The 25403-nt window shown below is 59.7% G+C and overlaps 1 protein-coding gene across 3 annotated transcripts in view; it reads left to right on the forward strand.

The window, feature by feature from the left end:
- Positions 1-25403, forward strand: part of KDM4B (lysine demethylase 4B) — a 121076-nt gene that overhangs the window by 89384 nt on the left and 6289 nt on the right. For 2 of the 3 annotated variants that reach the window (XM_027547342.1, XM_027547343.1), the window contains 10 exons: positions 4973-5169; positions 11334-11435; positions 11798-11997; positions 17782-18209; positions 18485-18605; positions 19165-19343; positions 21406-21628; positions 23159-23235; positions 23501-23556; positions 23738-23846. In XM_027547342.1, coding sequence (XP_027403143.1) covers positions 4973-5169; positions 11334-11435; positions 11798-11997; positions 17782-18209; positions 18485-18605; positions 19165-19343; positions 21406-21628; positions 23159-23235; positions 23501-23556; positions 23738-23846 — 1692 coding nt within the window. The remainder of the gene's footprint in view (positions 1-4972; positions 5170-11333; positions 11436-11797; positions 11998-17781; positions 18210-18484; positions 18606-19164; positions 19344-21405; positions 21629-23158; positions 23236-23500; positions 23557-23737; positions 23847-25403) is intronic. The other variant, XM_027547344.1, reaches the window with a different exon arrangement.

The following is a 25403-nucleotide window of genomic DNA, read 5'->3' on the forward strand; positions in this document are numbered from 1 at the left end:
GCAGGTGGTGGGGAGTGTGCAGCTCACTCTCCTCAGTGAACACCGGGCCCATAGTAGGTTTCCACATAGACACCTGTCTTTCGTCAGCTCAGGCTGCTGGATCGCAGTACTGATAACTGGGCAGCTGAACTGCAGATATTTATCCTTCACATTTCCTGAGGCTGGGAGCCTGAGACCAGGGTGCCACTGGGGTTGGCTTCCTGGTAGGGACTCCAGTCCTGGTACGTGGACTGCCAGCTTTCTGCTGTGTCCTCACCCTGGGGGTGGCAGGGGCCGGAGTCCTGTTTGTCTAGCCTGTTCTTCTTATAAGGACACTGGTTCTAATAGAGTTAGGGCCCCAGCCTCTTGACCTCATTTAACCTTCTTCACCTCCTAATTCCTTCTCTGTATGTACAGACACATTGAGGGGGTCAAGGCTTCAGGATACCTTATAAAAGGGATTCTGTGACTTAAATCAAGGTTTTTCAAACTTTCTGTAAAGGATAAGATAGTGAATATTTGTGGATTTGGGGGCCTTCCAGTCTCTGTGTGACTGCTTGGCTCTGTGGTATCAGCATTAATGTGACTGTAGCCAGGGCCATGTGCCAATAAAACTTTATTTACAAAAAACATGTGGCAGGCCAGATTCCATTATCTGCCTGGCTCTCAACCAACTTAAATGATGTACCTGCTCAATAAAGAGATTTGGAAAGAAAAAAAGCCACAAAATCATTTAATCCCCATTCTCCCATCAAAAGAACTGTGGTTGGGGTTTGACAAATGCCCTTGGCTTTCTCTGAAGGTTTTTGGTTGTAACTAGGACTGTACTGTAATTGTGATTGTGCATGCTGTATTCTTATGACAGCAGACCCCTCCTGAGACCATTTCTGTAGTTGAACTAGTCACCAGCCCCCGCAGGGCTGTCTGCCGGCTCCACACCTGTCTAGTCGGTCCACGGGTTTAGAGTGGTGTGGTTAGAGTTGTCCCGAGGTGTGTGCACGTGGTGTGTGTGCACACACAGTGTGTTTCTGTGATGCCTCGGACAGTCTTTGGATTTCACACCTTTGGGTGTGGACCTTGGGAGGGGAGGCCTCCTTTCCGGCTGGTCAGAGCTGCGCCCTCACCCTCGCTGTTGCCAGCCTTCCGCTCTGCAGGTTGCCGCTATCTGCTGCCAGGGCAGGTGGGGGGTCATCCTGTCCCTCCTCCTCTGGTGGGGGGAGTGGGGGCGGAGGCCTCGTGTCTCCTCTCCGCTGTCACTTTAAACAGCTCTGTTCCTTCTGCGTCCCGCTGGTTAATTAACTTGGCCGGTCAGGGGCTCTCTGCGCTGCGCTTTTGTGGGGCTGTTGGACCCCCTTGATGAGAGGCTACGTCTGAGCCTGTTTTGTTCTGAGTGTTGGGGCACTGCCTCCCTCTACTTGCAACATGGGGAGAGGCCACAGTTCCGGGCTTAGAATTTTGGGGTGGGGCCCAGTCAATGGGGGCCCAGAGCCCCCTGTGGACAGGCCCACCCTGGAGGCGGGCAGGGACCCACAGCCAATGCAGCGTGTCTCGCGTCCTGGCCATGGGACCCAGGCCCCGTGCAGCGTGTGTCCACCCCAGTCCCTGCCTCTCCCTCTGCTCCTGCTGTCTGTGGATGGCCCCTGCCCCAAGTGCTGCCCAGTGCAGGATGCTCCAAAACGGGAGCCCCGCCCTGCAGCTCTGGTGGCCAAGTCTTTAAGGTACAGAGGCCCCTGGGGCACGCTCAGGCTACAGGGGGCCAGCAGTCCTTCTCCCCTTCCAGCCTGTCTCTCCATCAGAACTAATAGCTGGCAGGCACCCGGGGAGAATGCTCTCCGGCTGGTCCCAGCTGACAGGGCTGCTGAGCACAGGCACTGGAGGGACAGCAGAAGACGCAGTCAGTTTTAGTGGCTCTGGCAGGGCCTCAGGATTGGCTGGGAGCCAGATGGGCTGCCCTGAGGGTCATGGCCCGAGCCCTCTTTCCAGGCTAGCCCTGCAGCTCACGGCCCCATCCTTATTCACAGGCCCAAATGAAACAGCGCTGTGGGCAGTTCCACTGTGCAGGGGTCATAAATCAGGAGACGGCAAGGGTGGGGGCTGTGGGGGTGAGGGGGTGCTCTGGTGTGCTCAGCCCTGCGAGTTCTTTTCACTGGTCTTAGCAGATTCCTCTGCCAAACTGTGAGCTGAAACAAGGCGATGGGTCTATGGTGTCTGCAACCCTGGGCTCAGCTGCTCTGCCCATGGAGGTGACTGTTGCCCTGTCCTAAACCGGAGGTGTCCCTTCTGTCCCCCAGGACCTGTGGGGCCTTGCCCCCGTCCCTCCCACTGCTTCCTCCCCAGTGCCCATGCTCCTCGCACCTCCATGCCCACCAGCGACCAGCCCCGCCCGGCCCCACCAAGGACCTCATGGAGACATGAGGGCTGCTGCTCCCAGCGCTGACCCTGGCTGGGCTATAGGCCATGGTGACATGCCCCAGGCCCGCTCCATCCCCTCCAGGGTGCACAGGGGTGCTTTTATTAATCACTTAAGGAAAAGCGATTGCATGGCCACTCGATACAAATCCCTCAAGCTGCTGTTGGTGGCCACGCCGGCCAGGCCGCAGCCGGCCAGGATCCCGGAACCCGGGCACCATCTGGACCCCTGCCACTCCGCAGCCAGATTGTACTGCCAGCCTCTCTCTCTTGTACAATTTTTCATTAAATGAATTGAGTTTGCTGGAAATCGCTGGGTCGTAAGTATTCCCTCCCACTTGATGGTGGTTGGCTTATTGCTGTCCCCACGCTGAGCTCCCAGATCTGGCCTGGGAGCGGGCAGGGTTGGGGAATAGAGGCTGCAAAAAATGCCGCGTTTGCCCCCCACCTCCCTGCCCAGCATCCTCAGACTTCCGGGTTGTAAATATCTCACAGTTTCTGAGCCAGCTGAGGGAGGTTGGGAAGGACTTGTCAGGGTAGGTACATAATTGCTGCATTCAATTAAGTCTTTTCCTTCTGCTCCCTTCATTTCCATTGAGAAAGTGGCGGTGACGGAGGTGGTTGTACATGGAGACGGTTGTACACGAGGCAAGACGCACATTTAACATGGAAATGCATTCATAACATCCTTTGAAATTGTACGGGGTGAAAAAATAAGTGCATATTCAATTATAAATGCGTTCATACGTATGCGCATCCATACACACGCTTGGATTTACCTGCGGGGGCGTGTGCACACACACTCAACCTGGGAAATAAAAATCCTGCGACATTTCTAAACTGTGGTTTTGGGAATAAGCATCTCCTATGCCTGTTTCTCTGACAGGCGGGCATTGGAGCAGAGCTGCAGAGGCAGCAGTGCAGGTGTCCCCAGGGGCAGCTGCCCTGCGGCCTCCTGTTGCGGCCTCCTCCTGCGCCCTCCTCTTGGGACAGGTGTGGCCCCCTAAGAAGGCGAGGACCATGCCCCTTCAGAGGAAGGCGAGCACAGCCCCCCAGGTCAAGCCCACCCCGAGGAAGTGCCTCTCCCTGAAGCTGGCCTTTCCTCTCCAGCAGTGGTTCCCAACCTTTTTGGCACCGGGGACCAGTTTCGTGGAAGATGAAATTTTTCCACAGACCTGAGAATGGGGGATGGTTTCTGTTTTGCCTCCTGGTCACCTCCTGCTGGGCAGCCCGGTTAATAACAAGCTGTGGACCAGTATTGGGCTGGGGATCCCCGCCCTGGAGTCTACATCTGGAGCCGGCAAACCATGGCCTGTGCCACATCCAGCCCTCTGCCTTTTTTGGCAATAGTTTTACTGGCACTCGCCTACCCCCACGCGTTTATAAGTTGGTCTTGCTGCTTCCCAAGTGACGACAGAGCTGAGAGGTTGTCGCAGAGCTCAGTAACCCATGGAGCTGGAAGCTTCCAGTCTTTGGTCCTTCCCACTCTCTGTGGGCAGGTCACCAGCCCTGCCCTAAACAGTGGTCCCCTCTGTCCCTCCTGCTATCTCGCCCATGGCCTTGGCCCACAGGTAAGCGGGAGGCCAGGGCTGCCTGGCTTCCTTCTCTTGACTGAAGTCTTGCTGTCCTGAGCCCAGCTTCTGCAGTCCTTGCCGGGCTTCTCCAGCCCCCAGCTCCCTGGGACGACCACGGTGGCTCCTGCTTGGGTCCTGGTTCCTGGGCGCTTCTGACAGTGCGATACAAGGGAGAGGCTCCAAGAACACATGGTGTGTGTTTGTTGGGGTGTTGAGAGTCTACACAGCAGAGGAGGGGGCGGAAGGACCCCATCTCAGCCCATCCTCCTCAGGCTTGTTTGCCCCTCGCTTACCGTGCCCGGGCACAAGGGGCTCCCCTGGCCAGGCTGGCATTGCGGCAAGCTCTGCCCGCCTGGGGTCCAGTGCCAAGCCTCCCAGACTCTCAGCCTCCTCCCCTGAAGCCGGCGGTGGGGACTCTGGGCTGTGTGAGCACCTTCTGCACATCACCTTCACTTCTTTGTCTGCCCCATGGAGATGGACAGCTTTCCCCTCTTCCTAACCTTTGTAATCACCGCTGTTATAAAACATTGCACGGGCATTTTACCTGGTCAGGGGCGCGTGCGTCTGACTGGGGGGAGGTTTTGGTTTGAAGTGACTTCAGGCGGCCGAAGCTCAAACCACCTGGCTTCTGGGCTCCTGAGTGGGTCTAAGCACCGCAGTGGACTGTGTGCAGATGGGGTGTGACTCCGGGGGGTGGGCCAGGGGCGCCCAGTGGGGATGCAGCAGCGTCCCCTCCCCCCCTCACCGGATGAGAAGATGCCCTTTCCTGTCTCGTGAGAGAGCTTGGGAGGACAGGGTGGGCCCGGCGCGCGTCGGGTGATGTGGGCTCGCGGCTCGGACAGGGTGGGCCCGGCGCGCGTCGGGTGGTGTGGGCTCGCGGCTCGGATAGGGTGGGCCCGGCGCACGTCGGGTGGTGTGGGCTCGCGGCTCGGACAGGGTGGGCTCGGCGTGCCGCGGGTGGGGTGGGGTTGCGGCTCGTGGGCTCAGCTGTCTCTCCTGCCCCCACGCAGTGCACGTGCCGGAAGGACATGGTCAAGATCTCCATGGACGTCTTCGTGCGCATCCTGCAGCCGGAACGCTACGAGCTGTGGAAGCAGGGCAAAGACCTGACGGTGCTGGACCACACACGGCCCACGGCCCTGAGCAGCCCCGAGCTGAGTACCTGGAGCGCCTCCCGGGCCTCGCTCAAGGCTAAGCTCCTGCGCAGGTGAGCTGCCCGCCGCTGCGGCCGCTGCTCCTCCAGGCCGGCAATCCCCCATTCTCCCTCTTCTCATCTCTCCTCCCCCTCCACCGCCCACCGCTTCCCTCCTCCACCATTTCTCCTGCTTCGGAAGCAAAGTGTATTCTCAGGCTGACTTCTTCCTCCAGCTCTTAGGGCATCGCCGCCCGCGCTGTCTATGTTGTCGGGGTCTTGGGTTCCCTCTCACTCCTTGTCTGCCTTCTCAGGGCCCCACACAGTGTCTGTCTCAGGCTTTTGGGTCACTGTCCTGGGTGTGAGAGCCTCATTTCTGCATTGGGGCTGCAGGACCCTTCTTGACTCTTGAGCAGGGACAGGAGCTGTGGGGCCTGAGGTCTCCCCCCCACCCAGATGGGAGCCTCACTCCTGCCCAGCATGTCTGTGGCTGCTTGTTCTGGTGCCTCGGGTAATGTGTTCTTGCATTCTGGTTGCGGACAGTGGTTATGGGGGTTCCGGGGGTGGTCACACAGACCTGTCGCCTGGATGCTCTCCGCCTCCCATTCCACCTCAGAGGCCTCCTCCAAGCCTTCCTTCATCCAGTATGTGTGTTCCTGCCCAGCTCCTGCCTAGTGTCAGGTGGGGAAGGAGAGGGCACAGTGGCCACCCCCTCCTGGCATCTGTGCTTGGCATCTGGCCGGGGGGTTGTGGGTGGCAGGGCAAAACAGCATCGTGCAGCCTCGGAATTGTCCATCTCCATTGTGTTCTTTCTCTGGGAATATCGCGGCTCTCGGGGCCTGAGCTGCCCATGGACAGAGTTGAAACAGATTGCTTTTTGGTGCCCAAGGAACGGTCAGCGGGTCCTCACCGAGCTTGGGGCATGGCTAGCAGTTCGGGCAGCCCAGAGCATCACATGTGTCTCTGTCTGGGCTTTGAGGCCCAGCGGGCTCTCCTGTGACCTCTCAGCTCCATGGAGGTCACCCTGGGTTGTAGACGGTCTGTTAACAGTGAGCGTGGTGTGTCTCAATACAACTTTATGTATGGACACTGGAGTGGGAATTTCATACCATTGCCACATGCCACAGAATGTTATTATCCTTTAACTTGAACCACTGAAAAACATGAACACCATTCCCAGTTTACGGGCGACACCAAAACAGACAGTGAGCAGATCGGGCCTCCGCGAGGCTTCTGTCTGTGGCCCTCGGTCACTGCTGGCAGATCTTGTCCCCACTGGCCTCGGATGGTGCCTCTCCAGAGCCTGGTTCCTGAGGGGTGGGGGGGCTCGGCCACTTCATTCCTTGGGCAGTGCCTCCCTGGCGGCGCCCCACACTCTGCCGACACTGGGAGAAACAGTCCTGGCTGAGTGGTCACACCGCCCAGCGTCTTCTCCCCCTGGGGCTGGTCTCCTTCCTGTATGCTGTCACCGCCTCTCTGAGAATGCTGCCTCCGCCTGCGTTCCCCGCTGCTCCTGACAGCCCGAGGGAGGGAGGCGCTCTGCTGATCGCTTCTGCTGTTTCTCTCTTTGATTTCCTGCTCTCCTGTGTGTTCCTCCCCGAGAGCATGCCTCAGGGTGGCTCCTTCTCTCTTCCAAGAGCGAGAAGTGAGCCTGCTGACTGTCCAGCTGCCGGCTCCCAACCTGATCCAGCGTTGCAGGATGGTTGGCTGGTGGTGGCTCAGGCTAACTGGTCAGTGGAGCGACTCAGGGCTTCATTCCAGGGAGAAAAGTGATGAGGGGCTGTGAGAGGAGCCTGCCCAGAGGACGAGGACAAGGCCTCGGGCCAGACCATTCTGGAACCTTCTGTGTACAGAGGAGGAACCCCACGGCCTCGCTACCCCACCCCCGCCAATGTGTCCCACAGCACAGGGCTCCTTCCCACCTTCTCTCTCGGTGTGCCAGCCTGGGACTGAATGACCAATTAGATCGTGTTCCCAAGGATACATTTAGTATGTAAGATAAGGCCCAGTCCCCCACTTGTCGGGGGGCATTCTGTGAAGAGGCTGACAGATGAAGGGCTCAGGTGTGGAGCCCCAAGCCCCAGCTGGGTGCTGAGGCCCCCCGCTAGCAGCAGAGGCCCTTGTGAGCTTCCCTTCTGGCCGTGTGGCCGCCCTGCCCTCACCCAGCTGTGCCTGGCCTCCAGGGCCACCGGCTTCCTGAGCCTCCCTTGTTGGAGAGATGGTTGCTGGGGGCGGGGGGCACCACCAGAATATCCTTGTCTCGGGCCAGATTGGGGGGAACAGAACAGACTGGAGGAGAGAGACGACAGGAGAGATCAGAAGAGAGCCTCTCCTTCACTCGGGCTGTCAGGAGTAGCGGGGAACGCTGAGACAACGTTCTCAGATTGGGATAAACCTGGGTCTATCCCTAGACCAGGGTCTCCCTCCAGGCCTGCTAACATCCTCTGAGAGGACCATCCAGGCTCTGGCGGGGGTGGAGCAGCATCCTTGGCTCCACCCACTCGATGCCAGGAGCACCCCCCGAAGTGTGACAACCACACACGCCCCCATTGGGGTGGGCTCCTCACCTGCCCCCCACGTCCCTGTGTACCCTCACCACTTCCTCTGGGTCACTGCAGTGGCTCCTCGGTCCTGGCTCAGACAGCTCATCAAGCCGCCCCCACCCCCCGAGGGCCCAGCCTTCCTGCCCCCTCTCCCAGTACCACACCCCAAATGTCACTGCAGGGCAGAGTCTGGTATTGGCCCCTTTGGGAGAAAACCACGCTCTCTGTGGATTTACTTCTAATCCCTAAATCTTGTCTAGTGAGCTGACCCCACCCTGTGACAAACAGGACCCATGACCTGTGACCTTGTCCTTGCTGGTGCTCTGCCCAGCTGGTGTCTTGGCCTCATTCCCCCGCCCCCACTCCTGCCTGAGCAGCCCTTCTCCATATGTAGACAGTCTTTTCCTCTCGGCTCCTGATTATTTCCAACGAGCGCTGCGTCACCCACATGTTGCCGCAGGTGTGTGTTCCGCCTGCCCCTCATGTGCACCCTGCACAGAGCATCTGAGTAGCCAGGCTCAGTTGAGGGGGATGTGCTCTTCTCTGAGTACATGGTCCTCGTCCCTCCCCAGCCTCTGCTGCTGCCTCTGGTGGGACCTCCAGCTACCTCCATAGGAGGCAAGAGCCCGCCAGCCTCATTTATCCAGCCCTGCAGCTCCCACCCACCTCCTCTCTACCTACCATCTCCCTCACCATGGAAATGAGGAGTTAGAGAGGACATCCCTGTCCCCTCTGCTGCCCCCAGACCCTTGAGGGGCTGGCCTGGTCTCCCCTCCTCCCTGCACCTGATGCCCTGGCCAGACTGGACACCATTGCACCTCCAGCTTGCTCCCACTGGCCACCCTGACCCTGCCGTGCTCCTGAGCCCTCCCCCCACCATCACCTCCTGGCCTCTCAGAAGCCCATGACCATGGGCTGCCCCCTAAACCTCTGAGGAAACTCAGTGCAAAAGGGTCTCAGACAAAAAGCAGGACCTCACAGAAGAGGCTGACAGTGAGCAGAAGAAAACTTACTTCTTCTCTGAGAAAGTGGGTGGCTTGACATTTATGGAAGAACCTGCTGTGTAAAAAAAAAGACTTTTAGAAGAGGTGGCACTTGGGCATTTAAGAGAGAAAAGAGATATAAGAGGTGGATTGGGAGACACTTCACAACATGGGTTAAACAGAAGACACCCAAGCCTCTGGAACAAATAAACAGGTCAACAGAAAGAACACGGGGCCCAAACGGAATCGAACTTGGCGATTGTGATGCTGCAAGCTACTAGACGAAGGACAAGGGCCTCAAAGGTCAGGAGAGCAGTCATTTCAGGTCCATTGCCTGGACCATCCTGCCCAGAAGCATGGACCCGGCCAAATTACCAACCACGTGTGGAAAGGGAGCAAGTCCCAGGTTTCCCCTCCTACCTGAGACAGCTGCTGGAGGATGTGCTGCAGCTAAACAAGGGCATCAACTGCAAGAGACACGCGATTGAGGAAACTGGATCCAATCCAGGAGAGTCCAAGGCAGCCGCAGATAAGGGGGTGGCCCCGGATTGTCATTTAGAAGCAAATGACCCCTGCCCAGGAGGCCGCACCGAGAACTGGGAGATAGCTAAGAACACTAAGCATCAGGGATAGGAGACCAGTTACTGACTCCGGACGAGAAAGCAAAGAATGCAGCGCAAGCAGATCAGTTGTTCATGGACGAACTATGTTTATGGGATCAGACAGACATACTATGGAGGTGGCCCCAGGGGTCCTGTTGCAGCCAGACAGTGATCAGGGTGTGTGAGGTGACGTACCTCCTCCAGCTGTCAGAAAGTTAGCCCCAGATCCTCCCAGTGTTGTTCCCAGCTTCTGTTCTCACGAAACAGATTCTTGTTTGCATGCAGCGTTCGCTTTGCTGTCCTCTTTGCCGGAGGGCACGGCCCTTTGCCTCCAGCTCTGTGCCTGGTTTCACTTACCATGGGGAGTCCAGGCCCAGGAGCTGCTGTGGGGTTGGTGCTGGGGACAGAGCTCTGAGCCCAGTGGTGTGTTTTCTGATTTTATATATTTATATATTTGTGGCTGTGCTGGGTCTTCATTGCTACTCAGGCTTTCTCTAGTTATGACAATCAGGGGCTACTCTCCAGTTGCGATACGTGGGCTTCTCATTGTGGTTGCTTCTCTTGTGGAGCACGGGCTTTAGGGCACATGGGCTTCAGTGGTTGGGGCACACAGGCTTAGTTGCCCCGCGGCTTGTGAGATCTCCCTGGATCAGGGATTGAACCTGTGTCTCTTGCATTGGCAGGCGAATTCTTTACCGCTGAGCCACTGGGGAAGCCCCTCAGTAATGAGTTGGGGGCTGAGGAGAGTCTGGGCTCTCTAGGGACCCTGAAAGTGGGCAGGGCAGGGTCAGAAGTGGCCTCTGGGGCTGGTTCGAGGTCGGGGGAGGAGACGTGCTGCAGGACACAGAGGCCAGGTGAGTTGGCAGGAGGAGGACACCCTTCTGGGTGTGGTGGCCAGTGTAGGGGTTCACTTGGGCACCCGGCCCTGTGGCATCCCCAGATCCTGAGAGAAGCCTTCAGGTGACTACGGGTGAAAAGCCCGCAGCTTCCTGCCTGTCTCTGAGTCAGGGCTTCACCCAGTGTGGAGAGTGTCCCCTGGTGGGCCTGAGTCTCTTGGGCTCCCTCCCACCCTGCCCTGCTTGCCTGTCCTCCCGCACCCCTCCCCATCACCGTGCACCCCTGCACGCCATGCTGTGTGTGATGCCATGCTCTGCCCATGACGCACCCTCCCTGGAATGCTCCCCACTCCCACCTGTGGTCATCGGGGTGGTCCATGCTGCCAACATCAAGTAGGGCATGTCGCACACTGGGCCATGCCTGGGCTCAGGGCATAGAGCAGCTGCCAGCCAGGGGTAGGGGCCTGCGGGTCAGGTAGCCAGAAGCAAAGGACCAGCAGTGGTCAGTGGTTAGCATCAGGGGACAGTTAGAAGTAGGCATTCCGGGAGCCAGTGTCAAGGGCTAGGGCCACCACAGACGCCTCAGGAGGAGGTGGGGTCCTGGCATCTGGAGCCCTTGGGGCCCTGCCCACCCCGCCCACCCAGCCCCAGTCAGATGGTTCCTCAGTGAGCGCTTGGTCCTTGTTAGTACGTAGACTCTCCTGGAAGGTCTTGGTGTCTGAGCCTGCCAGGGCACCTGCAGCGTCACCTCCCGGGCTGGAAGGCCTAGCCTGCAGCCTGGGCTGGTCTACTGTCCCTGCCTCAGGCAGCGCCTCTCCCCACCCCACCTCTGCCCCAACTCCTGGGCCAGTCACACACCTCCCGTGGTCTCTAAGCTGCTCTGTCCCCTCCCTGGAAGGCTCTGGGAACTGGCAGGGACATCCCCCTAGCCCTGAGCCTGGCAGAGGTGCCCTGGCCACTAACCTGCAGCCTGCCCCCCCCTTATCGCTTTCCCTTCTTTTTAACCCTGGTTTTCACTAAGAAGCTGCAGCTCAGTCTTATCTGGGATGCTCACTTGGGGCCCGAGGACTTTCCTCAGTCCCTGGAGGCAGGGGCAGGGGTTGGGGGCCGGGTGCAGCTTAGACGAAGGGTCGCGGGGTCACTGCAGGCTCTGGGCGCAGAGCTCCTGCGGGTGGAGAAAATGCAGGGAAAGCCCGGGCGGGGCCAGGCCCTGCAGTGAGCCATCTGGGGTTAACACGAGCCCTAGAGAAAAACCCCCTGACGTTTACATTCTAGACAAATTAGTCTGAAGGAAAACAGACACTGGAAAAAGACTGAGGAGGAGAGAAAACCCAGTCTAGAGAGGAAGAAAGAGCAGACCAGGAGGCCGGGGCTCTCGTAAGTGCACCGTTTGTCCGTCACGCAGGCATTTTCCACCAGCCGCTATTTCCACCCGGGTTCACACTCCTGTCTCCCCCGTGCCCTCCATACAGAGGCTCTTAGAGCCATCCATACCTGCATCCCATCACCAGCTGCCATCGCACCCGCTTGATACTGCCCACCCTCGCCATCATCCTCCCCTCCCCCAGGCCTCTCTCCCTCCACCGCCCCTGCCCCCAGGAGCCAACCCCACCCAGGGGCCTGCTTCCCCCGCCCTCCTGGGGGGCGCTTGTCTGGGGTCTCTCTCTGGGCAGAGCGCACAGCCCAGGGCTTCTCCCTTGCATCATTTCACCTCCCCTCTGATGCGTCTCCCTCTTCAGGTCTCACCGGAAACGGAGCCAGCCCAAGAAGCCCAAGCCCGACGACCCCAGGTCTCCTGGAGAGGGGGCAGCCGGGGTAGCCCTCCTGGAGGAGGCAGGAGGCAGCACGAAAGAGGAGGCAGCACCGGAGGCTGACCCAGAGGAGGAGGAGGAGGAAGCCCAGCTGCTGCCACAGGGCCGGGAGGCCGAGGGCTCAGAAGGTCAGTCCGGCTTGGCTGCCTGTGCTGGCCGGGCCAGAGGGCCCACGCTTTAACACTCCAGTTTGTATGCCTCATGGGCAGGAATGGTGCTTTCTAAAAATGCACATTCTTGGAGGTGGGGGCGCTCCAGAAAGTCCCTCCCCTCCCAGAAACTGAAGAGAGGCTGTCCTAGCCCGTCTGGCTGCTGGGACAGCGTCCACAGGCCAGCAGCTCAGAGTCATAGGCTTTACTCGCTGGTGCTGGAGGCTGGAGCTCAGGGTGCTGGTGTGGCCCCGTTCTGGGGAGGGCCTGCCTCCTGGTGTGCACGTGACCCTCTGTCGCTAAGGTCACTGATGCTTCGCCAGGGTCCCACCCTCATGACTCAGTCACCTCCCAGCCCCGTGACGCTGAGGCATAGAGTTCAGCGTGAACTTGGGGAGACAGGTTGAGTCCGTAACAGGTGCTGTCTGGTCAGTCAGGGAAGAGGACAGCCTGCTGTTGGCTGGACATGCCTGTGGTGGGGCTGCCCGCCTCCCTGCTGGTGTTGGACGGAAAAGTGTATTTGGGCGCCATGGTAGGGTGTCTCAGAACTGTGCCCTTTACACGCCCGGGGGCTGTTAGCCACAGAGTGTTGCTCCTTGAGTGTGTGAACATCCACCACATCCACATTTTATGTGCCGCTTTTCTTTTCCACAGCTGGCTTCGTTTTCCTCATTTTCAGATTCAGCTGCTCACATGTTTGCATGTAGCAGCTGCCCCCCAGGTGTGAAGGAAGGGCTGGGTGAGGCTAGGGGCTGGTGGCAGATTTCCAGGCAGCCCTGCCTCAGGCTCCCATCACAGGCTGTAGGTTGCTGGAGGATTCCACTCAGGCTCTCCGGCTTGTCCTCAGGACTGTGTCTTGTTGCTTATGAGTCCAGAATGGTCTCTGCCCAGATTGGGGTCAGGCTCTCCTCGGGGTTCTGAGGCTGGTGTCACAGATGATATGGTGTTCGAGGTGACTGTCCATGAGGCTCTGTGTGTGGCAGGCGTGAACCCCGGATGTTTCCACCAGCTGGAAGGGGGCGTGTCCCTGCGAGGGGCCTCCTGAGTTGGAGACAGGGGAGATCAGAAAGTTTCCTGGGAAATCATACACTGGTGCATGTCCCCAGATAGCCTGGCGTGCTGCTCACCCGGTGGGCATCATGAAACAGCCCAACTCCACCCAGGAGAGTCTGGACAGCCTGGGGAGGCAGGCAGCCCAGGAGGAGGGAAGCACATGTTGGCACCATCTGGGCGCAGGCGAGATCACCCCATAGAAATAGACCCAGAGCAGCATCACACTTGTTTACAGAACACGTGGTTTTCACAAAGATCCCACTTGTGATAAAAGCAACCAGAGAGTGATGCAGCCTGGAGCAAATCTCCCCAGAAATAAGACCTTATGGGGAAAACCAGAGATGTTTTTGAAAGACAAGGAGGAACCAAACACAAATGGGGCTGTGTGTGTTAGGAGGACGCCTGGTGGTAAAGGTGGATCCCCAGCTCAAGGATCAAGGATGTTGATTTCACTGCAACCAGAGGGATGGAGGCCCAAGGAAAAGTCAGGAGAGGTCAGGGCTGCAAGACCGGAGGCAGGAGCTGTCCCAGGCTGCAGTGAAGACCACCACTCCTCCCCAGGGCCACCGATCTTCACACTCAGCCTCGTATGTAATACTTGCACCCATATCCCAGTTACTTAAAGTTCTGAAAACAGGCCAGGCAGACTGGATGTTTAAGGAGCATCCGAGTCTGCTCAGCCGCCCTGATCCAGGCCCCGAGTCGGCTTCAGGAACCACGCCGCAGTGTCTCCTGTCTAGAGGCAGAAGTCCAAGGTCAGGGTGGCTATGGGGCTGCTCCTGCTGAGGACATGGGGGAGGGTCTGTTCTGCCCTCGCTCCTTGGCTGGTAGACAGCCAACTTCACACTCACACAGCGAGCCCGTCTCTGTCTTGCCCGTTCACAAGGACACTGGTCATGCTGGCAGAGGGCCCACCCCGATGATGACCTCATCTTAGTAACTCATCCCATCGGCTGTTAAGGGACACCCCCCCGCCCCAATCACCACCTGCTGGACGCAGTTCCTTGCAGCAACACTGCCCCAGCCTCGGGATCCCGAGAGCTGGCCTCACGCCCATGCTCAGCAAGGCCTCTTCGGTGGTGAGACTCCGGTTCCTCTCTGGTTTTCCCTGTTCTAAGCAGATTGCCACCTAAACAGTGGGGGATGTGGTGGGTGGGCTCTGTGTCCTTTTGAGAGTGAAACGTGCTGCAGAGAGGACCGTGCAGGATGCGTGCCCGCCTCCATGGCTTCTGTGCTCCCTCTGTTCTACTTCTAGGGCCCCAGCCCAGAACCCCAGGGCTTCTCCAAAGGGCTGCAGGGCCTACGTTCTTTGGTGAGCTCCGTGTTTTGTGGCTATGGACCCAAGAAGAGTGGGGACGTTCCCAGGGAGGCGACCCTGCTCCCCAACTCGTCACCCTGTCCCTGTTCCAACCCAGAGCCTGTTCCCCAAACAGAAGGAGCTGGAGTTTGGGGGCATCTTCTGCAACGGGCCCCTTGAGAGAGGAAGGGGTCCCTTCAGGGTGTGGCAGGAGGCTCCCACAGCCAGGAACCGCACTCTGGTCAGCGGCTGTCGCTTGAGCCCTTGGTGGAAGATCGCTCTGAACGCGTCAGATAAATAAGTGCTTGCAGCTGGGGGTGTCAGCAAACATGTCCAGGAATGAGTGGAAGACTTTAAAGTGGTTTCTAGATTTGCTTTCGTGCCAGCTTAATGTCTCTCAAAGCTATGAGTGTAACGACCGCCTTGGGCATGAAGATAGTCTTTGTTCTGTTTGCGTCAGGACAGCATGTGCCACTCACACCCAGGAGGCTGCCTGACAGAGGAGGCAGGGGGTGGGCAGGATGGAGGAGCCTGGACACCACAGGGCAAGAGGAGCCAGGCTGGCTGATGTGTAGCTGGGCCTGGGGACGGGGGCTGCTTCCCCTCCCGGCTGCCCCGGGCCCCCACCCTGCTCCATCAGCTTCCCCTGCCCCCAGCCTGGGCCCTGGGCCAAGCCCTGAACAGAAGGCAGAAAGGCAGCCTGTGTCCACCTGGCCTGCCGGGGGTCTCCCTCCTCTTGCCTGGCTGTCTGGCCAGTTCTGGCCAGGCATGGCTGCTGTCCCTTCTCGCAGGTCTGGAGCTGGGGGTGGCAGGAGCTGCACTGGGACTCCAGGAGGCCTGGTCCCAGAGCTCGTAGTCCTGCCTGTCCCCCACAGTGCTGTCCTTTCTCCCAGGCAGAATCCTGCCCGAGGGCAGGGGAGGGGCCGTGCAGCCATCCTGGGTCACTTCCCTTCCCCCACGCCTCTGCCGGCAGAGGGATCCCTGCCATTCTGCTCCCACAACACCCGGGGGCATGAGAGAGACTGTGTGCTGGAGTCACCATCCCAGCTCTGTCAGGCAGGCCAGCTGAGGGGCTTTCCACACGCGGCTCCCCTTGGGCTGCGGTGGTCCCCATGGCGTAAGGACGGAGCCCTCCCCACTGCAGTGTCCCTCTTGGCCTTAGGTTGTCCCCTCACAGGGTCCTCTGGGTGAGCCCCCTCCTCAGACTAACATCCGTGTGCCTGCGCTGTCTGAGAGACGGAGGGGACAGTGGTTTCCTCAGAAAACAAAGCCATTCACCCGACAGCCTGTGCTGCATGTCTGGGCAGCCCCAGGGCCATTTCTGTAAGTCAGAAGATCTCAGCCGTGGGCGCCTCCTGGGGCCGGCCGCTGTCACCAAGCTCTGTGAGTAGTGCTCCCCCCGTCTCACCCTCCCCGTCTCCGGGGACAGGGGGCTGACCTTCCGTTGCCAGGACCTTCCAAGTCCAGCATCTGTCAGGGAGGAGCAGGTTGTCTGCCCTTTCCTCAGCCAGATCACGATTTCTGGGATGCTGGTGGTTGGGGTCCCTCTGGGTAGGCGAAGGCATGAGGGATCCTGCTGCTGTCCTTGCCCTTGGAAGGTTCAGGGCCAGAGGGCGTGGGGACTGGCGAGCACTCCCTCCTCTGAGCATCTCTTGAAAAGCCTGGCTGCTTGCCCAGGACCTGCAGGCTGGCCCGCCATCACTGCGGGGCTGTGGTGAGCAGTGGACAGAGGGGCCATCATCACTGCAGGCCAGGCTGGCTCTGAGCTCACCCGGTGGGGGCCACTGGTGGGAGTTGGCTCCCTCCCAGCACTCAAGCCAGGGGTCTGCCTGGAGGAAGGGAGAGAGGATGCTTGTTTGACCCCTTCCCGGGTCGGGATAGTCAAGGACTAAACGATGGCCTTGCCCTCAGGAACATCGTCCCCCTTGTGCCATTGTGTTTGGCTGAGGGACGTGGGTAACATTTGGACAGGTTTTTATAGCACGAGGTAACGTGGATGCAGGGTGGCCGACCAGACCCTGTCACACACCCCGTTGTCACGGGTTTAGCAGGAAGAAGGACCAGCGCTTCCCCTCGAGCAGTCCTTACTTTCCCAGCCTGGTTTGCGGGGACCCAGATGGTGACACGTCGGCACTGACAGCTCACGGGTACCAGCAGCAGGATGACCAACTTGTCTTCTGGGCATCAACCACTGTCACACATGTGATGTCGCGAGAATGGGGACGCAGGCCAGGCAGGGAGGGCCTGAACTCGGTGCCCATTCTCCAGGTGGGCAGGCGGGGCCCAGGGGCTGTGCTGGGCTGCTGGTCCTCGTGGGCAGGGGTCCCTGAGGCTGTGCAGGCCTTGTGGAGACCCCCACCTGCACATGTCCCCAGTGACTGTGTGATGATATGACCACGGACTTGGTGCCTGGAAGCAACTCTTTTTGTCTGACGTTCCTAAGGGTCAGGAGTCCCACACAGATCCCACTGAGCTGAGATCCGGGTGTGGGCAGGGCTAGTCCCTCTGGAGGCTCCAGGGAACACCGGCTTCTGCCTTTTCCAGCTTCTAGAGACACCGCCTCCCTGGCTCACAGCCTCTCGCCACCCTCACAGCCAGCAGCCCAGCATTTCCTTGAGCCCAGAGGGATCCTCTGCTTTTGAGGACCCCTGTTAGCAGTGGGGTCCACCTCGGGATCCTTGGCTCATCCTGTCTGTAGAGTCCCCGCTGCCAGTGTCTGGCTCCACGTCCTCAGGTCCTAGGGCTACGGCGTGGGCGGCCTTGGGGGCCGTGACTCCTCCGGCTACACCACTCAGTTCCGTTTATTTCAGGAGCTGCATGCCCACTGTGGCCCTGAGTTAAAATGCTGCTGAAGACACTGCCCACCTCCCTCCCCACTCTATCACCTCTCAGGAAGCCCTCCCAGTGCTGGCCCCCAGGGGCCAAAGGGTGTTCCGGGCCCTGAGGACACTTCTGTCCCCCACACATGGAACCACTTATTGTTTAAGGTTTTGCTTTTAAAAAATTCTACAAGCTGTGTGTGTTAGCCATAGAAAGAGGGAAAACCCAGATATACGAAAAGAAAACGTATCCTGCTTCTGCCCCCTCCCCTTTGGAAGGACCTTTAGAGTGGGTCTCTCCCCAGCTACTTGCCGACAGCTCGACTTGGTGCCCCATGCGAGGACACCCTCGGTGCTCTTCCAGAAGGTTCCCTGGGCCCGGGGCAGAACCCCACGGCCAGGGTGCCGCTGCTTCCGGCTATGCTGCCTGGCAGGGGACCTGGTTGCAGGTGGGACTGCCCAAAGCCCAGGTTCCTTGGGCAGGGTTGGGGAGGGTGGCCTGTCTTGGGCAAGGGGGCTGGAAGGGGGCTCCTGGCCACTGACCCCTGGAGTGCCCCGGTCCCTGCCTCTGACTTGTCTCTCCTCTCCCTGCAGAGGACGGGAGGGGCAAGCTGCGGCTGGCCAAGGCCAAGAGTGACCGGAAGAAGAAGAGCTACGGCTCCCTGCACCCCCACCACCCGCTGCTGCCACCGCCCCCGTCCTCCCAGTTCACCGAGGAGGCGCCCTTGCTGGACATCCCGGGACCCGCCCCCGGCCTTGAGGCTGCTGAGGAGAGCCCCCTGCCACCACCCCTCAATGTGGTGCCCCCCAAGGCCCCCGGCGAGGAGCCAGAGGCAAAGCCACGCCCTGTCATCCCCATGCTATACGTGGTACCTCGGCCCGGCCCTACCGGCAACAAGGGCCGCGTGTCCTGCCAGCAGGCCTCAGAGCACTTTGCCCAGAAAGGCCCCACCTGGAAGGAGCAGGCCACCCCCATGGAGCTGACGGGGCCCGAGGAGGAGAGTGGAGCTAGTGAGGGGCAGGTAAAGGGGCAGTGGGTACTGGCCGGGGGGTCCCCCACCCCTGTGTGCTGACCATGGTCTCGCTTGTCCCAAATGGGCCCTGTGGCTCCCATCCCGGAGGCCAGTGACACAGATGTGGTTGAGCAACCACCACGGATCTGGACTGCACTTTCCTGGGGTCTCCTGCCCCCGACCGGGGACTCTGGGGTCCTTTGGAACCGGGCTGTGGCCCCGGTGAGCAGTCCCTGCTTCTGGCCCCAGAGCTGCCCCCTCAGAGGCCTCCTGTGCTGTTTTAGAATCCGTCCACCTTTTCCAAGTTGAAAATGGAGATCAAGAAGAGCCGGCGCCACCCTCTGGGCAGACCGCCCACCCGGTCCCCGCTGTCCGTGGTCAAGCAGGAGGCCTCGAGTGACGAGGGTGAGTGAGTGAGGGGGTCCCTGGCTCTGCTGGGTCCCTGCCCCGCCTTCCTCTGCCGCCCGCCCATCCAGCCTGCTCACTCCCACCCCAGCGCCCCTGCGCAGCATCAGACCCTCTCCTCAAATGCCTCAGGGCTGAAGTGTCCCCTGCCTATTCTACAGCTCCCAAGCCCCATAAATGAGCACCTTGCTTTGGGCGGATCTCTGGGGACCACCAATACAGACCAGGTTGGATGGCGCCCCAGTGTCCTCAGGGAACTCAGGAATAGGCCGTGGGGGCTTGGGGACAGCCGGCCGGGAACCACGGCCAGCAGAGGCCCGCCCAGTGACAGATGGCAGGTTGGGCGGGATGGATGTCTGTTGTGGCCTCCATCTTACAGGACGTGGGGGTGACGGTGTCCCCACCCAACTTCCAGGGGTCTCTGCCCCCCTGCCATGGCCTGACCACCCTGTGTCCTGTCCCCAGACAGGATCGGTCCTGAGACGGGGACCCATCCCCGAGCACACTGGGAGGTGGGGTCCTCAGTGCTGACGCCCCTCCCCACTCCCCTTTACTCCAGAATCCTTCCCTTTCTCCGGGGACGAGGACGTGGGTGACCCTGAGGCCTTGAGGTCATTGATGTCCCTGCAGTGGAAGAACAAAGCATCCAACTTCCAGGCCGAGAGGAAGTTCAACGTGGCAGCTGCCCTGACAGAGCCCTACTGCGCCATCTGCACTCTTTTCTACCCGTACAGCCAGGTGAGCTGGCACTGTGGGACCCCAGGTCCACACCAAGCCAGGCGTGTCTGCCTGCTCCTGTGGGCACTCCGCCGGAAGCCAGCCCTTGCACCCTGAAGAGAGGGTGTCGGGGACTAAGAACCCATTGCTTTTGGGGCCACAGTGGGCTCAGGGGAGAGCCTGGCTGGCGGGGCATGAAGCTAAGGCCCCAGTGAGGGCTACAGGGAGAGAGCCTGGGGTCTGAGTTTCACTGGAAGGTAACTTACTCGTAGGTATCACAGAGGATACAAGTGCAGGAAGCGCTGTTGTCTGAGACGCCCTCAGTCTGACCCCGGGGCCCAGGAGCGGGGCCAGGGAAGGGCCTGCATGGTGAGCAGGAGTCTGGAAGCCCAACCAGCATGGGGCTGGTGACAGTGGGCTGGAGCCAGGCAAAGACTCCCCATGTGGCCTGGCCCACACACAGCCCCCACTCTGTCCTGAGTTCCCAAGTCATGAACCTGGCCTCTCCCCATGTTCTGCCCTGAGCCGTCCGCGGCCAGGTTTCCTTCTTCACCTGTTTCTGGCCCTGGCCCTGACCGCTGCCTGCCTCCTGCCCTTCCTGTTAGCGTCTCATCACAACCACGCACGGCCTGGATGGAAACGCCCAGTCCTCAGCCTCTCCACGTGCCCCACAGCCATTCTGTCCTGTGACATCTGCTGCCACCCCCTCATAGTATGCCCTGTGCTGTCCCCCAGCATCTCTCATGTACTCACCCAGCTCCCTGCCTGGCCAGGTGGATTTCTGTACATTCTTTGGTTCCATCGCACTTGCCACCTCTTCCAGGAAGCCTTCCTGGATCTGCTGTCCCTGGCTGACTCAGGCCCACCTCTGCTTTTGCTCCTGCCCTCTGTTTATCAGTCCTGGAGAACAGAATCAGATCTCACTTGCTTTGTGATCCCTAGCTCCTAGCTTAGTGCCAGATGTTTTCCATGCATTAGCTGGGCTGACCGAGGTCTGTGCACCATGCTGGGGTGGCATGCCTGTCTCCAGAGCCCTGCTGCTCTGAGTGGCCGGGACCTGCCATCCCTAAGCAATTCAACAGCTGGTAGTGGAAACAAGTAGGATGTACCATCCGGACATCTGCGCCAGGCGTGCTGCTGGCATCAGCGCTGGGAATGTCTGCTTCAGAGGTGCAACTCCTTCATTCCAGTGGCTAGGTGAAGCATCATGACTGAACTTAATCATGCCCATGGTGCTGGTGGGCCTCCACGGCTACAGCCCTCAGCGTCAAGGCCAGGCTCTGCCCGTCCTGCTTCATGGAAAGAGCTGTGCCTGTTTGGAAACTAGCCAGTCCCCTCATCCAAGGTGGACCCCCCCATACACGCATATACAGTATGTCAGACCAGTGGTCCTGGTGACCGCTTTCCTTCTGCTCAAGCTAGGCAGCGTCCTCCCCTCACTCTGGGGGTACCAAGGAGGCTCATCTGGGAGCCCCGCCATCCTGTGACAGGCCCAGTGTTGCTGGATTTTTCATCACAGACTCTTCATCTGATTGGATCTGGGGGGCTTGGGGGACTGGGGTACAGCTGTCATGGCATGCAAGTCGTAAGTGTAGATACACAGGTAACATGGCATCAGGTGATGGTCAGGACCACAAGGCCAACAGTGGGCAAAGGCTTGGGGGCTGCTGGTCACATGAGCGAGAGATGAGCACCCCAGGCAGTGGGAACTGCATGTGCAAAGGCCCTGGGGCAGGACCCAGCCTGGCATTTGGGGTGTTGGGGAGGGACAGCAAGGAGGCCCCTGTGGCTGGAGCAGAGCGAGCCCAAGGCAGTGGGGGCAAACTGGTCAAGGACTGTGGGGTGGCGTCTGTGCTGGGTCTGGATGTAACTCTTAAGTCGGAGAGCTTGCGGGTGGGTGGGACATGATCTGACTGTCTAGAGGAGGATCTCTCAGGGGGCTTCTGAAGCAGGGCTGGGGTCTGGGAGGGTGTCAGGGAGAACTTGTGGTGGGGCAGCCACAGGTGTCCCAGTAGGGTGAGCTGGGGCTGGAGGTCCCGCCTGCCTAGGCTGGGCTCTCTGCTGAAGGCATCCATTCCTGCAGTCCCTGCAGACTGAGAAGGAGGCTCCCCAGGCTGCCCTCGGGGAGGGCTCCTCGGCCATCCCACCTTCCAGAAGTGGCCAGAAGACGCGGCCGCTGATCCCTGAGATGTGTTTCACGGCCAGCGGGGAGAACACGGAGCCGCTCCCCGCCAACTCCTACATCGGCGACGACGGGACCAGCCCGCTGATCGCCTGCGCCAAGTGCTGCCTGCAGGTCCATGCCAGTGAGTGCTGGGCCAACACCTGGGGGGCTGCAGATGGGCAGAGTGTCTGCAGGGCAGGGCTGCCCCTCCCTCTGGCTGCTGCTTCCGGCATATAGCAGGACCTGGTGTCATGGCATTGGGGTCTCCATCCTTGGGGGGCAGACGTCCTGCTGCCCCCCAGTCAAGGTAGGCCTGCCTGACACTTCCTTCTGGAAGGTTCCGCTGTGGCCTGCCCTCCCCTCCCAGGGCCTGGGGGGGGGCAGCAGATCGGGTCCCCATCAGGGTCTGTGACGCTTTTAAATGCCATGCCTTGGGGCTGAGGCTGGAATTGATGGTAAAGCTGAGATTCTGCAGAGGTCCAGGAGTCTGATTTATCTCTGCTGTCGGTGATCCCCCCCACCACCACCTCTCCCCCAAATCCTGAAAGCCCAACCTACCAGGGATAGGAAGATGGATGTCTGTTCCCTTCTTGGGTGGAAGGGGGTGGCGAACATCAGATTGTGGTCCAGGATGGGGAGAAAGCTTCCTGGAGATCCTTAATTTCGGTGTGGCCTGTGGAGGAAGCTGGCCATACATCTCTGTCTGGCGCCTGCCCCTGCCAAGGCCTGCCCGGAGCTGGCTTTGTCTCCTGGCTGGGGTCTGGCTCTGAGACACGCTCCCTGGGTGTTGGGGGAGAGCGGATGGCAGCAGTGGAGCCCACAACCCTGTTTCCCTCGAGGGGCCCCGCCCAGCTACATCAGTGGAGAGAAGGCTTAGGAGTCAGAAGGCTCAGGACAGGCATCTCCTTTGGGACCCATCCCTGGGCAGAGGGGGAGCCCGCACTTCCTCCAGGAGCCGGGACCACACCCTGGGGTCCAACCTCGGCTGAGGGCCCAGAGGACAGAGCGGGGGCCTCTCAGGGGTACCTTGCTGGCCCTCAGGGCCTCGGTGAGGACACAGAGCCCCCTTCCTGCTGTCCTGCTCTCTCCTGGAGTTTCCTTTGGGACCCCCTGGTACTGCTTGATGGCCCTCTCAGACTTCAGAGCCCGTTTGGTGGGCAACAAGCCCCAGCTGCTTGAGGGTCCCTGCAGTATTGCTGGGTGGCAGCGCCGATGAGGCAGGGCCCTGGGGCATGGCCCTCCACCCCTCCTGCATTCCCCCTCCCCATCTGTGAACCCAGCCACATCCCACAGCCAACTCCCTGGGTAATTCCAGAGCCTCTCACTGTGCTTTCAGAATCAATGGTTCTGAACTGTCCAAGGCCCACTTTTCATCTTATGCAACGTCTGGGTCCCCTTGCTGCGCTCTCAGCTCCTCCCAGACTGGGGTAGGGGGCGAAGGCCAGGCTGAGCCTCCAGACCTGGAGGAGCTCTGGCGGCAGAGGGTGGGGGGAAGCCTGCTGTTCTTCCCCATCCCTTTCCAGACTCTCGGGCTCTGTGTGCAGTGGTCCGGATTGAGGCCGAGCAGGTGGTGAGCGCAGTTCCTGCATCCGGAACCCCCTGCCCTCCCCCCACCGGCCTTTGATAGCCTGCCCGCAGCCATGGTGACAGACGCGTTTGCCCTGTCTTGTAGGTTGCTACGGCATCCGCCCGGAGCTGGTCAACGAGGGCTGGACGTGTTCCCGGTGCACGGCCCACGCCTGGACTGCGGTAACTCGCCCCTGCAGCTGGGGTGGTGCTCTGAAAGCCGGCGCGGCCCGTGGGGGAGCCGGGCCTGGGCCCCGGGCTCGCCCGATCCCGCGGGGAGACCTTGGGCTGGCTGCCTCACCTCCTTGGGTCTCGGGTGGAGCCCATCGCTTCGGTGGCCGCTAGTGTGAAATGTAAGGACCGCTGGCGGGGGCCGGAGCAGATTCCGGAGCAGCAGGCGGGCGGTCCCGCCCTGCACACCCCTCAACGAGTTGTCTGGTCCCTGCAGGAGTGCTGCCTGTGCAACCTCCGGGGAGGCGCCCTGCAGATGACGACCGACCGGAGGTGGGTGGAAGGGCCCCTTCTAGGGGACGGGGGTACCTGAGGGGCGACTCGGAGCAGGGGCAGGACCAGCAGGAGCAGATGAGGTCCTGTCGGCTTGGCAGACCCATGCCCACAGCTTTGAGATGACCCTAGAGGGGACAAGGCGCGCCTGTGACCCCGGCCCCTTCCGCTCCTCCCCCAGGTGGGTCCACGTGATCTGCGCCATCGCCGTGCCGGAAGTGCGGTTCCTGAACGTGATGGAGCGTCACCCCGTGGACATTAGCGGCATTCCTGAGCAGCGGTGGAAGCTGGTAGGGGCCCTTGAGTGCTGCCCCGGGGGTGACGGGTAGCTGCCTCGGAGCCTGGAGGTGGTTTCACTATGGCCAGCAAGTTACTCTTTGAGTAGGTAGGGGGTGGCTCTCTGTGGCTCCATTTCCTGGTTTTTACACAGAAAATCCACCGGCGCTCTGCCCAGTTCTTTCTTGTTTAACTTGGAATTGGTGGCCAAATAGAATTTTAAGAACATAATAGCCAAGAAGATCTTCATCAGACCTAACTGAAAACTCACACATGATAAATAGCAGCTGCCAGTTTCCCCTCCCTCAGCCCCGGAAACCGCCTGTCCTCTCTGCTTCTGTAAGTTTGTTTTCACTCCCTCCTGGATGTGGAGATTTGCAGCAGGTGACTCGCTTATTTCACCGAGCATAATGTCCTCAGCGTGCATCTGTGTTGCTGCAGATGGCAGGATTCCCTTCTTTTTCATGGCCGAGTAGCATTCCATTGTGTTTCTACACTGCATCATCTTCGTTTTCTCTCCGCGGACGCTTAGGTTGTTGCCAGGTCGTGCCTGTTGTAACTGGTGCTGCTGTGAACATGGGGGTGCAGATATCTTTTCAAGATAGTGATTTTCTTTCCTTCAGCAAAAGACCCATGAGTGGAATTGCCAGAGCATGTGGTAGTTCTGTTTTTAACTTTTTGAGGAACCACCATACTGTGTTCCGTAGCAGCTCCACCAATGTGGGTTCTGACCAACAGTGTGTGAGGGTTCCCTTTTCTCTCTGTCCTCGCCAATACTTGCTATCTCCTGTCTTCTTGATGGTGGCTGTTCTAACGGTGGTTTTGATTTGTACTTCCCAGATAATTACTGATGTTGACATCTGCTTACATACCTGTTGGCCATCTATATGTTTTCTTAGAGAAATGTCTAGGCAAGTCCTTTGCCCATTTTTAAACTGGGCTTTTTTGCCTTTTTTGCTCCTCAGCTGTGGGAGCAGTGTCTCTGGCTCCTCTAAGGAGCACAGCCATCCTTGGGCAGGAGTGGTCTTGCAAGTTTCACTCTTCCGGCTCTTTCTGATAATGTCTCCCCACCCTCCCCCGATCTGGGGGAGCCTTCAGGGCAGTGGGCCGTAGTCAGTAAGCAAACACTGGCTTTCATTCTCAGCTCTGCTACCAGCCAGCTGTGTGACTCCAGACAGATTCCTTGACCTCTCTGTGTTCAGTCTTCTTCTCCATAAAATGGGGCTGCTAACAATCCCCTGTATGGGGAGCATGAGCTGGGCCACAGCGGAAAGTGCTGATCATGCCGTCTGAGCACCAGCTCCTGCTCCCAGGTCATCACCACCTATGAGTCTGCAGGGTGGCCTTGTGGGGGACATGTGGGGAGTGGGATGTGTCTTACGGGCCCCAGGAGATGGGTCATTGGCCCGGGGTACGGACAGCCTCCTGGCTGTTCTTCTTGCCTGGTTTATTTCCCAGCTGCCTGGGACAGGGCCTGGGTACAGAGGCTCTTCCAGGCCTCCAGCAGGCAAGAGGCAGAAAAACAAGGCTGCAATTGGGGAGCCTGGTGAGGAGGCCCAAGTGAAGGCTCA

This window comes from Bos indicus x Bos taurus, chromosome 7, assembly GCF_003369695.1.
Source record: "Bos indicus x Bos taurus breed Angus x Brahman F1 hybrid chromosome 7, Bos_hybrid_MaternalHap_v2.0, whole genome shotgun sequence".
NCBI classification, from domain to species: Eukaryota; Metazoa; Chordata; class Mammalia; order Artiodactyla; family Bovidae; genus Bos; species Bos indicus x Bos taurus.